This window comes from Ascaphus truei, chromosome 4 (genome assembly GCF_040206685.1).
Source record: "Ascaphus truei isolate aAscTru1 chromosome 4, aAscTru1.hap1, whole genome shotgun sequence".
Taxonomy (NCBI): Eukaryota; Metazoa; Chordata; class Amphibia; order Anura; family Ascaphidae; genus Ascaphus; species Ascaphus truei.
Genome location: NC_134486.1, coordinates 108,407,018 through 108,419,971, shown reverse-complemented (window position 1 = coordinate 108,419,971; position 12,954 = coordinate 108,407,018). Strand labels below are relative to the sequence as shown.

General features: G+C 38.8%; 1 protein-coding gene and 1 long non-coding RNA gene across 3 annotated transcripts in view; one reads left to right on the top strand and one right to left on the bottom strand.

The window, feature by feature from the left end:
• The window catches only part of LOC142493011 (uncharacterized), a 42,879-nt gene extending 34,146 nt beyond the window's left edge, over positions 1 to 8,733 (bottom strand). The window contains exon 1 of the long non-coding RNA XR_012800965.1: positions 8,507 to 8,733. This is a non-coding gene — a long non-coding RNA (uncharacterized LOC142493011). The remainder of the gene's footprint in view (positions 1 to 8,506) is intronic.
• Positions 1 to 12,954, top strand: part of MRPS5 (mitochondrial ribosomal protein S5) — a 182,121-nt gene that overhangs the window by 160,701 nt on the left and 8,466 nt on the right. For both annotated transcript variants that reach the window (XM_075596375.1, XM_075596377.1), the window contains exons 7-9: positions 5,037 to 5,083; positions 5,633 to 5,690; positions 7,206 to 7,268. In XM_075596375.1, coding sequence (XP_075452490.1) covers positions 5,037 to 5,083; positions 5,633 to 5,690; positions 7,206 to 7,268 — 168 coding nt within the window. The remainder of the gene's footprint in view (positions 1 to 5,036; positions 5,084 to 5,632; positions 5,691 to 7,205; positions 7,269 to 12,954) is intronic.

Sequence of the window (12,954 nt, the reverse complement as noted above, 5' to 3'; positions counted from 1 at the left end):
TACTTAAAGTGAGTGTCCTTAAACCGGGGTATGCCTGTACATTATACATTACTATAAAAACAAAAGTCGTTACAAATGGCGCTCCTCACTTATCAGATTTATAATCTTACTAATTAAATTGATTTTTTTTTTAAACTCAATAGTTGGAAGATAAATGTGCAAACAGATCACAAATAGTATAATGTATGTAGACAGTGCAAGAAACTAGTTGAAAGATGGCATAACTTATTCAAATATATTTTATACAGAAGATGGAAAATTCTACCATCACATATTGAAAAAAATACCCATAATAGAACATTAATAAACAAGGATAATAAGCTAATATTCTAATTATAACAACTGGCATTACAATTAGAACATAAATAGATATCTATACGTGATTGCTGTTTTACAAAATTTTAAAATTACTTTCTCACAATATGGCAATGATAAGTATGTCCCAGAATCATAATACTGTACAAATAACAATGCATCCTACATCACATATATACTAAAACAATTCCCACTAGATCTAAAATAACAAAGAAAGGGACAGAAAAAATATGAGAAACATGGATTTGAGGGACTCCAGTAAGTAGACCACATGATCAGTTCTGCAATTAACTGTAAATAAATTCCCAAATACAGCTGAACCCCGGTATAACGCTGTGCTTGGGGTCCACATAATGCGACCACGTTATAACGGGGATCGTGGAAAAAAATGTCCGACACGATCAGAGGTTCCGAGTCCGCCGGAGGGGCAGAGCTAGGATAACTCTCCCAGCTGTCCCGGACCCGGTGGCGCAGAGGCACTGTGTGTGTGTGTGTGCACTGGGCGGGTGGGCACAGCAGGGTGGGGACTGGTGAGGCATACTTGCCTGCAGCATGGTCACCACATGGCAGGGTTTCAGCAGGTAGATGACTGTCTTGGTGGCAAACTTGAAGCCAACCTCCACTCCAAAGGTCAGACAGATCACCACCAGCAACAGGTTCTTGCCCAGGCTCTCTGGTGCCCAGCGGGTGTTGGGGGCTCCCTATCTCTGAACCGCTGCCTGCCCCCCCCGGGCGATCCTCCACAGGGACACCCCAACCTCCAGCACCGACACAACCAGCAGCTCCAGGCTCTCCAGCAGCCGCTGCCGGTAGGAAGGAGGTGCAATCCGGACCCCTGTTACCAGACAGGCTGGGGTCCACGCCCCTCCAAACCCCCGCATAACCAGTCCAAGTTGCGGGACATGCTGCCCTCCCGCTGCAGACCCAGGACACCGCCGCACGCCCGGCATTAACTAGCCAAGGAGGGCGGGCAGCATACCAGGGCACCTGTCACTCCCAATGTATAGATGTGTGTGATCCAATGCACAGTCACGTGTATGCAGAGTGTGTATATACACAGTATGTATAATGTGTGTGTATATATACTAAGTAGGTGTGGGAGTGCGTGTGTGTGTGTGTGTGTGTGTGTGTGTGTGTGTGTGTGTGTGTGTGTGTGTGTGTGTGTGTGTGTGTGTGTGTGTGTGTGTGTGTGTGTGTGTGTGTGTGTGTGTGTATATATGTGTAGGTATATAGATGTGTGTGTATATATGTATTATGCAACTTGGTGATGTATAATCCAATCATATGTATTGTGTGTGGGTGTGTTTTGTTTATTTTGTCCGTTAGCAATAAAGCATTGAATAGATATATGTAAATAATTATTGTTATTTTTTTTTTTTTTTAAAGCCAACCACAGAGAAGTTCTCAATCGGGAGCCACGCTCAGCCCGCGTTATAAGCGGATCCGCGGTGTAGCGGATTGTTCTATAACGGGGTTGAGCTGTACATTAGATTTAAACTTATTTTCCATCTTATGAACTAAACTGACACACATCGGTGTCCTACAGTTAAAAAATCCCTTAGTGAGTTCTAATTAACCTGTTTTTGGTTTATCATTCTTCCTTAAAGCACTTGGTGCCAACTTGTTTTTCAAATGTGGGGCCTTTTTGAATATCACGCGTGGTCTTTCTGGAATGGAGTCTTTTAGAATCGAATAATTTCTTAAAATATGCAAATGTTTTTTTTGTTTTTTTTTAAATATTGTTGATGTTGGCTTCCCTGTTATTATATGTGATGTGGTGGATGTAGGAGTTTGAGCCAGCTGGGAATATGTGTGTTAATCTATTTACTGGAGTGCCTATGTGGACTCCGGTATATGGGGTAAAACCACACGACCATTGAGAGTCTGGATCCTGTAACATCTAGGGAACATTTGGAGGTGAGGTCTCAATGTGTCAACATTTTCTAATATGCCATCAATCAGACCCTCAATGTTTGAAGTACATGGGCATAGAGCATGTCATGCCACAGTGGAGAGGAGGAGACAGAAATATCGAACTTACTGTATTAAGCGGGTAACATTTTTAATCCACAAGCTGAGGGCACTGATACCAGCAGGTCTAAATGTGGATATTGAAATTGGTGTAAAGGGGGGTTAAGGCTGCACACCACAATATATAAATAAATACATACAGTTTACCGGTGCTGCTGGTTCAAGGAAGTACCTGCCAGGAAATTCCAAAGAACACTGAGGAAAAAAAAAAGAGAGATCCAGCGCTCCACGGATTTCAAGATAATGAATTTATTGTGCCACACGACGTTTCGACCAACAGGTCTTTTTCAAGTGACAAGGCATACTCAAATGAGGGTCTACCTAGTATATATATATATATATATAAACTACTCAGGCAAGAAGACTGACGTCACTGTAGATCGACGGGGAGACGATGACGACGCTGGAACGCATGGGCATGCGCAGAAGAGTCCCGTGACGTCACTGGAACGCGCAGACCGGAAATGGACACAGGAACCGGAAATGAACTCTCATGGACTGTTATGGCTATGTATGGAGATAGCACTGATCAGGGGAAGCGGATTGGGAGCAGCTGAGGTGATTATGTAACTGTTTTCACTTGTTTGATTAATGTTGGAGGGTATATATACTAGGTAGACCCTCATTTGAGTATGCCTTGTCACTTGAAAAAGACCTGTTGGTCGAAACGTCGTGTGGCACAATAAATTCATTATCTTGAAATCCGTGGAGCGCTGGATCTCTTTATGGAATCAATTTTGTACGTTTATGGAATATATGTTTTTTGGTGGACTTCATATATTTACTTCAATGCTTCTTTTCCATGTTACTCTTTTTTTGTGACCCTTTCTTTGACATTGTAGATCTGGTGGGGATTTATTGTATTTATGTGATGTAGCATGCATTATGTTATTTGTATTATTATTCGGTTACATTCTTACCATTCTCTACTGCTTTTACTTTAAACTCCTACCTGAGGATAAAATATAAAGTGGGAACAGGGAAAAAAAACGTGACTGAAAGGTTCACTGGTTACTGTTCTAAAAATGAGCCGTAAGTTACAGAAAATAAGGTTTAAAACATTGCTTCTCAGATTGACACTGAATAAATGATTCATTTATCATCAATTTCAATTTGTATAAGATGTTGACGTAATTTCCCTGAATTTAAAGATATAGAAATAAAGCCAATAATGTGAAGAAAGGGGGGGGAGGGGGTCAGAGATATATTGATGCAAAGGAATGCTACAATTGCTCCAATTTTTGTTGTTGTTGGTTTTAACATACTATATGTCAGAAGCTTCTCACATCTGGCACAGACTGTTAAGCAGAGAGGTTTACTTTATATTTTACATGACAGAATTTTTGACACAGATAAAAAGGGATGACTAGAGTAAGATAGACAGAATACTTAATATATCCCAATGTAATATGCAAGCCTGGTAACTGCTGCTATTGAAACTCTGCAAACCCACCAGACAAAATATGGAGCAAAGTGCTGTAATACATTGACATAAAAAGGCACAAAATAAACATTTAATTCCATGCTCTGCGTGTGCTCTAAAATTGCCTTGTTAACGTACAGTATAGTATTGTATTGAACAATTCTGGAAGGTCTTTGCATATCAAATCCTTAATACCAACTAATATGCATAAACTATTGATTTAAAATATTTATCTAGTGCAAAATAGCTTAACATTTTTGTGTGTGGATTTTGTAATGATGTGGTAGTAGCTGAACCCCTCTTTATTTTTTATAGTCGTTCAGAAAACTACATCATTGGATGATTTTGTATACTACAATTTTCAGACCACCCTGTCCACTTCACTTACTCTTACGAAACCCATTGGTTTATATGTCATTGTCCAAAATGACACTGTTAAATGTACTGTGTAGTATTCCTTAGATATAACGTATTGAAGGAGTCTCTTCATGTGGGTTTTGGCTAGTCTGCCACATGTAGTGTTGCAACAACATCTGGAAAGTATTTTAGATTCATCATTCCAGTAGTGAATGGAATGTGTTTTTTCTTTCTTTGGCACTTGTTCTAGTATGATGTAATATGCTATTTGTATGTATGTACCAGTATATCTTTTTTTTATATAACGCCATCTATGTACATGGCGCTTCACAGCAGTGATACACGTGCCATAATAATATAACACATAATTGGAATAAGCGCTTGAGACCTAAAAGTAACAATAGGAAAAGGAGATGCTACCCAGAAGCTTACAATCTAAGTGTCTATAAATAAAAATGTACTGTATACATTCCATACTGTAGTCACATTTTATTTACACATTATATTAATACAGCAAGGTTCCTTGATATTTTTTGTTGGTGATCTAATATTAGAATGTTACTTATTCCCAATGAAGGGTAGACATATAAAACACAGGTTGAAGTCCCTGCTTCTGTGCTTTATTTATGTATCTTTTTCTAAGCAGACTATGTGATTCTATGACCCCTCCAATGTTGTGATCACTTCAAGCTTCTCAATAATTGTCGTGTATGGCAGTGCCTTAATTAAAACTCTGCGGACAACAAGATTTATAATTCCTCCCTGTTTTGCTCTAAACACGATTACAATTGTGAACCCTTTTTGCTTCCAGAATAGTCTGCATTTACCATATAATTTTGGTTTTGTACAGCTTTGGTAATTTTGGGGAATTTTTGCTTTGTTTAATAATCAATGTATTTTTCTGTTGCAGGATTTGCTGTAGGGAAAGCCAGTGACAGAATGGTAGCGCTCAGGAAAGTATGTCATATTTCATTTTCACCGCTTTTTTTTCTGAAGTAGCAGTGCATAGTCTGGGCACTTTTAATTGAGTGCTCTGCTGCACAGAACTCCCTGTTACAGAAATAAATGTAATATTTAAATTGTGCTCTGCTTTGTATTTGCCTATATTTCTCATGATGCAGTATATGGTTTAGTTTATGACTAACAAATTATATTTTTGAATACCTTTATATTCATAGTGCTTTAATTTATGAAGTGTTAAAGTAGACACCCAGGCTATTGTGTTGTCGCTACAATTTTTAAAGTTTGAAATGAGTTCACTGTGTCACATCCCAGTGGACAAGTGGCCACATCGACTGACAAGAGAGTGATTAATTTATGGTTTTGACAGCTACAGAATTAGTCCTTGTACTAGGAGCACTGGGCTTTCAATTAAATACAGGTGTGGAAATAGACTGCTGTCCTTATTCTTTGAGGAATTAGGGGGCTTTGTCATTGAGTTATGCCCATTAAGCACTTTTTGCAGGAAAAGTGAGCTCTATGTAATATTTAATTTTTTCGTTGTAGGCGAAGAATAGAGCTATTCATTATCTGCATTACATAGAGAGACACAACAATCATACACGTAAGTATACAGGGGGGGAAATATTAAAAGTGAATGTTATCATTGTCAACTGAAAGACGCCTCTTCTGGTGGAAGAATACAAATAGTGGTTTTTAAATTTTATTTTATTTGTTTACTATGAACTGTGCCATTTTTCCGACATGCAGTAAGACACATCATTATAATATTGCATAATTCTACAAACCGGCAGATTTTTGTACTGTAATGCCACGAATATATATGCACACTGTACTGTATGTAGTACAGTCTTTTCCAATGCTTCTGTTCAAGTATCAGAGCTTGAGTACAAAGAGAGCTAAAGACATTTTATTCTACAGAGAGCAGAATGCAGGAGGCGCTTCTCTCCATACTGTATATCACTAGGAAGTGCTTTGGAGAGCTTCTGTTGTCAGTCCAGAGCCAAGCAAGGCAACTGATAACTGCAGATCACATAGCCTGCATTTTTCCCCCTACAGTTTATCCCCAATCCTTGACAATTATTCTGAGTGCAGCTATTCATATTGCCGGGAGCACTCCTATATGTCAAGTGGCTAAGTAGGTAGCTCAGCTTTCCTAATACTCTCACAAAGTCACCTTCATCGCTCTTTTTATAAAGGGGATTGCATACATCAACACTGCAATAATTGTTAGCACTGTGCTAAACGCCTGTCTGTGGTTATCCTTCATTTCTAGGGTAGACTGAATCTAATTGAAAATAATTCAATCCTGATCTTTCTCCATAAACTCCACCTACACACAATACAATAAGAGCCCTACAATTCAACAACTATTATAAGTTGCATACTTACTCTATCTGTTACAGTAATACATTTTGTGGTTTCTTAATGGATCCCAAAATACATCAGCCTAATTTTGTAATTACTGATTTATTCATTTTAAGGCCAAGCTCTTTAGTCTCTAGAACTTACATACTTACCATATGACTTTATTTATTGTAAGTTCAGGCTTTAATAAACCTTTAAACTGAATTAAAATCTCCAGCAGCATTAAAAGATTTGTGCAGATTACATTTTTGTTCATTTCCCTAATTACATTGGACTATCTTTGTAATATCTATTTGGATGATGGGTCTTTACAACCATAACGGTGCTCATTGTCTTGTCTCTAAGCTACATTGTTCTTGCTGTAGAACATTCTGTACTATGTGATGTTCATTTTGAAGAACTTCATGATGTGTACGTTCTTGATTTTAGCTAACATTTTCAAGGGTACATATTGAATTGTTAGTGTGATTAACTTTAAAGTAAACCAGAATATAGGAGCTTGAAATCCTTCAGAAAATAATACCAGAAGAAATAAGCGTTCTTACGTTCTTTACTTTAAAAGTTATAAATTGGGGGTACATTACATTTTCTATTTTAACCTCCAAAGTTCCCTTTTAAGATTCTGCCTTGTTTAAATGGTGGAGGGGGGAGTGAGAGATTTTTGTTTATTTAAGCTGGAGCCAATCTGTGTTGTGCGCTTGTGAATAAACCGAATTAGATCTACGGTTTATTTCTTTTATGTACCTCCTAGTTTACCATGACGTCACGTCATCTTTTAAAAGAACAACAATAAGGATGAAGAAACAAGATACAGGTAAGGGAAACTTAAGCAATTCATGGTAGTGGCATACATGTGTGCATTATTGTGTATATTTCTTTTTGGCAACAGGCTTCTCTGAAGAGGAGTAAATGTTGCTCATTAGATCTGCTCTGAGATTTGAGATGTTGAACATTCATTCTTATTCTTTTGTGTGTGGTTTATCGTTTTTATTTTTTTTATTCTTCCAATGCACTAGGTGGCATTTTTTAAAACACTTGATTCATGCAACGCTTGACATCAACCTGTGCTTTACTGGCTTGCTGCTATGGCTTGCGTGGTTAACATGCTTAATTTTTAACATGATTATTTACAATAGGAATATAAACATTAATTGTGGATAAGGAGCATTTGACCCACCTACACTGCCCATTTTTTCATGCTTACTGTGAAGCCTTGCAATATACTTGAGCTGACTTTTTCCCGTTTCTTTTATTTATCTTATGGTTCATGATTAAAAATATCTCATGCTGTTTTGTGCAGTTCAACCTAATGTTTAATAAATGCTAGAATAGCCTCAACTGTAGGAATCGTTGCAAACATTGCAAACCGTCTAAGTACCTCACAGGTTCTGCATGTGGTTAAAAAGGTACCTAAAGCAGCAGTCTGTGATGCTCGTTCTTTTGGGTGTGGACAATCCACAGTGCCCTGACCTCCAGGGACCCGAGATAGACAGTTTCTCCACACAATATAGCCGATGGGGTCTGCCTTGCGTCATTGAGAGATGTGGTTGCGACTTTCTATTGATGGCTCCTTAACCATATTTGGTCGGAGGACCACAGATCACCTTGGAGGGACGCTGCGGTCCAAGTGCAGCTACATAAATAAATAAAAATGCAAAACCAGAACTACTGCTTTACTGCACCAGTTTAATAAATGTAAAAAGGAAAAAACCCACATATTTTCTCAAAGCAAAAGAAAGGGTGGGACCTGCTCAACCTCCTCATAATAATCGTATATGGGGATGCAAGGTGCACTGGGGGAAATTTATAGGTGAATAAATTAAACAAGCCTAGACCCACCAAAAAGAAAAGTAGGCTAGGGAATAAAGCCCCCAACACACATGCACTGACTCAACTAAACTGATAGGATAATTATTGACATATAATCCAGGGGTATATGTCCTATAGTGGGTAATAAGGATGTCCCTGACAATGAGTGGTAATACCAATAGTGGATTTCAAAATTTAAAATAAGTTTAATAGGTCCGTAGACTAATTAAAAAAGAGACTTACCCTTGAGAAAGCTATTACACTGCTTAAGAGAAACGTACGTCGGGTACGCTCTGACGTCACCACCGTCAGTGCCGGGTCACCACGAACCAGGAAACTGAGAATATATGCTCATGAATGTTGGCGCTTTTTGTTCATTCATCAGCGCATTATTTATTTATATCAGTGTACTTTACCATAGGCTAACTCTTCGCATTTACCTTATACAATTAGATTTTTTTCAAATTGTGTTTAGACCTACTTATGTAGCGATTACCTCTATTAGTGGTAGGGATTTTATAGGGACACCCACCCACCTTCTTGTCCTCACACGGATTATCCCTACGATTAGAGCGATTGGAAGTACTAGCGTTCTGTCGGAGCAATCACAAATCTAGCTTCAGGGACCTTGCAGGGATCCCCACCTACCTGCCTGTCCTATTACAGTATATCCCTATATTCAAGCTGCATCTAGATGTTTGCTCCGTTTCTAGGACATTGGGTCCACACTTAACTCCCGTCTTTCACTTCCATGACGGGTTAATCTTCTAAACACAATTATGACATTCTCCTGAGAGGTGTCAGCAACACAACTATTTTTATCAAGTTAGCTGTCTTTTGCTGCTTGCCGTTCAGCGCTGTTACTATTTGGTATGTTCCCTAGGGTTCATTCACTTCAGTTCAGCTATCCCACTACATCGCTGCTACCATCAGCTGTCTGTATGCTGCACAGCTGATTCTAGGATTTCTCCACCACTAGGGGGAGTCCACTGTCAACATTAGAGCCTACACAGTTTATATCCTGTATGCTACAATATTCTGTTGTTCATAGTGCCACTGCTGCATGTCATATTATTATCACGTAGCTGTACTTAACCAACAGCATCAGGCTGACTGTCTACCTAGTACAGTGATTGTCCCACCTGGTAAAGTTATCTATCATGTAGCGCTAACACTTGCTATTTACTTATCTGTGACTTCCCACTGTATAGTATGTCATTTCAATCACTTTTCTCAATGTTGTAATTTTTGTGTTTTCGTATGTGTCACCCCTCTTTTTACATTAGTCTACGGACCTATTAAACCTATATTAAATATTTGAAATCCACTATTGGAATTACCACTCATTGTCAAGGACGTCCTTACTGCCCACTATAGGCTATCTGCCATGGGTAGTGAGTGCATGTGAGTAGGGGGCTTTATTCCCTAGCCTACTTTTTCTTTTTGGTGGGTCTAGGGTCGATTCATTTATTCATATTTTGTAAAAGCCAAAACAAATTAAATCGAACATAAGATGTTATATTCTTGCATTGTCATCTGGGTGCACCCAGGTCTGGTTCGTGATGTCACATTTGACACTGGAAGTATATTTACAGTTTTGCATTGAGATCCATTAATAATCACTCTGATTTCTGCTTTTTCTGGTAAAGTAAAAGCATAGCGTTCTCCCCACTACTGAAGTTTAGAACATCGGGTAAATAATGGACAGCTCTGTTTTATTCTACAAGCAGAAAAAAATCATTTGTTAAGGAATTTTAGAACATTTCCACATCCGTAATACTACCAGTGTTGTAAATTACACCATAAAATCCTTTTATTTTCATTTTGGGTAGCTCTCCTAGTTACAGATACTGTATATGTTTTAGATTTTGAAGCTATGTTGAAGATAAATATGCTGCCTTTCTTTATAGCCATGGACTACATTTTCTTAGAATTATCTCTTAGGTCAACATTCTTATGAAAATCAAACAGATACATAGCCATTAATGAGATAGTCAAACATGTATTAGGTCCAGATCCTCCATGATTAAATGTTTCAATTGAATCTGTCACATTGTCATCTTCAGACTCTCTTTTTTAATTTTTTGTATTCCTCCTCGATTATGTTTTAAAATGATTATTAAATGTTTCAAGTCCCTGAAGGTCTAAGCCAGCCAGTGGTTGTTGTCCTAGCAGCCGGCAGACACAAACGCCACCTTGCCACGGATTTGAAGTGTTTTCATTCAATAAAGCTGTCACTTTTTATACCGCTTTTATTGTTGAGAGGAATTCATTAGTAGAAAGGGGAGAGAGAATCTGTGATGCCAACAATATATGCTAAGCTTTATAAAATTAGCAGACTAACACTAAAGGCAAAATGAAGAAACCGTATATTGCTAAGAACCCGAGTAATCTAAAGTAGATATAGGGAGTAAAGTAAGTAAAGAAAGTTCTTGCACCTGGGCTAGTCGGGGACGTTGGCAGTAGATTGGCTTTTGGCAAATGAAATTGCTGACAGCCATTTTTTATTTTCAAAGATTTGGGCCCATATTACTAAGCAGTGCTATTTGAAAGGATTGCTTCTGACACCAGAAGATACCTCACAGGCCATTCACGTGAAAGGGCTATAAATTAATCTTTTGGTGCTCGGAAGGTGTTTTATGCATTATTGTATATTTTATCTCTCTTGTTTCTGGTCCCCCCCCCCTCCCCTTTTTGAGAATTGTGCTTTGTGGACCGAGAGGACGGTCACTGCATTCTTTAATTTAAGGGGTTTATAAGTATATTTCCTACTACAGTATTTGGATGCAACAAATAAAAATATCACATGTGGGCACATTCACATGTCTCAGACAGGTCTGCAAACCTGCCTATCCCCATTATCTCTTAGGCTATGGCCCCAGTATTTACTGTTGCACGCGCACCTGGCAACATGGCGGCGCGTGCACAGATAAAAGCCGCGATCGGCGGTCTATAGGGGAGCGTTGGGATGCACAGGGGGTGCAGCCATGACGGGGTATATCTGCCCTTCCATTAGCTGCCTGACGACCACGTGGTCGCGGCACAGGAAACAAAATTCTTGTCTTCCCCGCCAGCGGATGCATCATCGCGCTTTGTGCGCCCACATACACACAGCCACCGGGGCCTGCCCCATAGAGAGCTGTGCTGTGGTGTGTGGCGCGCATATTGTAGCGCACGCCACAGCGACCACTGGGGACCTGGCCTTCACATACAGTGCTTCCATTGCAACCAGGGATTCTGGATTCAAAAACATTTTAAACTTTTTTTTTTCCATTTATTTTTATTTTACTGCTAAGCACCGCACTGATTATGTAATGCCGCGCCTCTATGTGGTACACTATTTTGTCTTATGGAATAGCACAGCTTTGTAAACATGGACCTAAATCATCATTCTTACTGGAATCCGGGGTCTCCCAGCTTATAACCAACGTGAGAAATATATAGAGACCATTGGCAGCTCTAAAGACACTTAAATCCCAGCACATGTGGAAGGGATAGTGGTTATATGAGGCAATAAACGTAGTATGAAATGGCTTGTTGTCAGCAGCCTTCACGGAGCGCTGTTAGAGCGTGAAACATGTGGGAGGAGAGTTTTGTTTGTTTTGTCCCAATATGTCCCCAGTTTGTCACTTTTATTATGTAGTTTAATAAAATTAATTTTATTTTTGTTCCTACCCAGTGAGTTGTGAGTGCTTGGGGCCTGTTCGAGTGTCTAACCAATCCTCTACATTGTTCTATAAACAATGTGATATGCATCTTACATGAAATATATATAGATTCAACGTTGGCAAATGAAAGTGCACTTATGTTTCTCCGTACAGGTGTTTCCAAGCAAGTGAGTCTTAACCCTTTCAGTGCCACGGGCTCTCCAGCACGTGTGGTCACGTGACCGTTTTTCTACGGATGACAGAAAGGGAGGAGTCCTCCTTCCGTTCCACTTAGTAACAGATTACATTCTCCCCTGCGTGCCAGACCCCATGATGAAGTAGCTATGTCTCGGGGCACTCAAAGGGTTAATGAGACCTCTTAACATATGCAGTTAATTATATGCAAATAACTTATTGTACTAATAAAACATTTGAACTTATTTGCATACTCTTAAATATACACTATTACATACTGTAGAAGGAATCAGAACTTTTTTTTTCATTAATCTATTTTTTTTTTTTTAAGTAGTATGTTATAAATAGCCAGCTTCTCTGATTAGCGGGAGTTTTTGAATTTCAACCAATGGGTGTAGAAGATGGCAGCTGTCTCTGCTGCTTTCACACATTGGTATAAATAAGTGCAGTTGGTATTCATTTGGTACAGGGCCCAAAAATAGTTACATTACATGCTAAATAGGTACAGTTGGAGGGTAAGTTATATACAAAATAATCATGGAAAAGTAGCGCAATCAATTATTTAAAGGCTTTCTTTCTGGTGATTCAAATCCTCTTCATTTAAATCAACCCAACCAACCAATGTGTGTTGCTTCTCACATTAACTGTAGTTTACCATAGTCCCAATCACTGAAATCCATGAACATCAAAGCAGAACCACAGGTTTATACAAATTAATATGCGTGTCAAAAAATAACAATATCTGCTTATGGGCTTATTAGCTCACATATCTCCTGACCCCTATTTTTTTTTTTAATAGATTAACTAAATAGTGCAAATCCTTAGCTCGCCTTAAGCCACATTAAAATT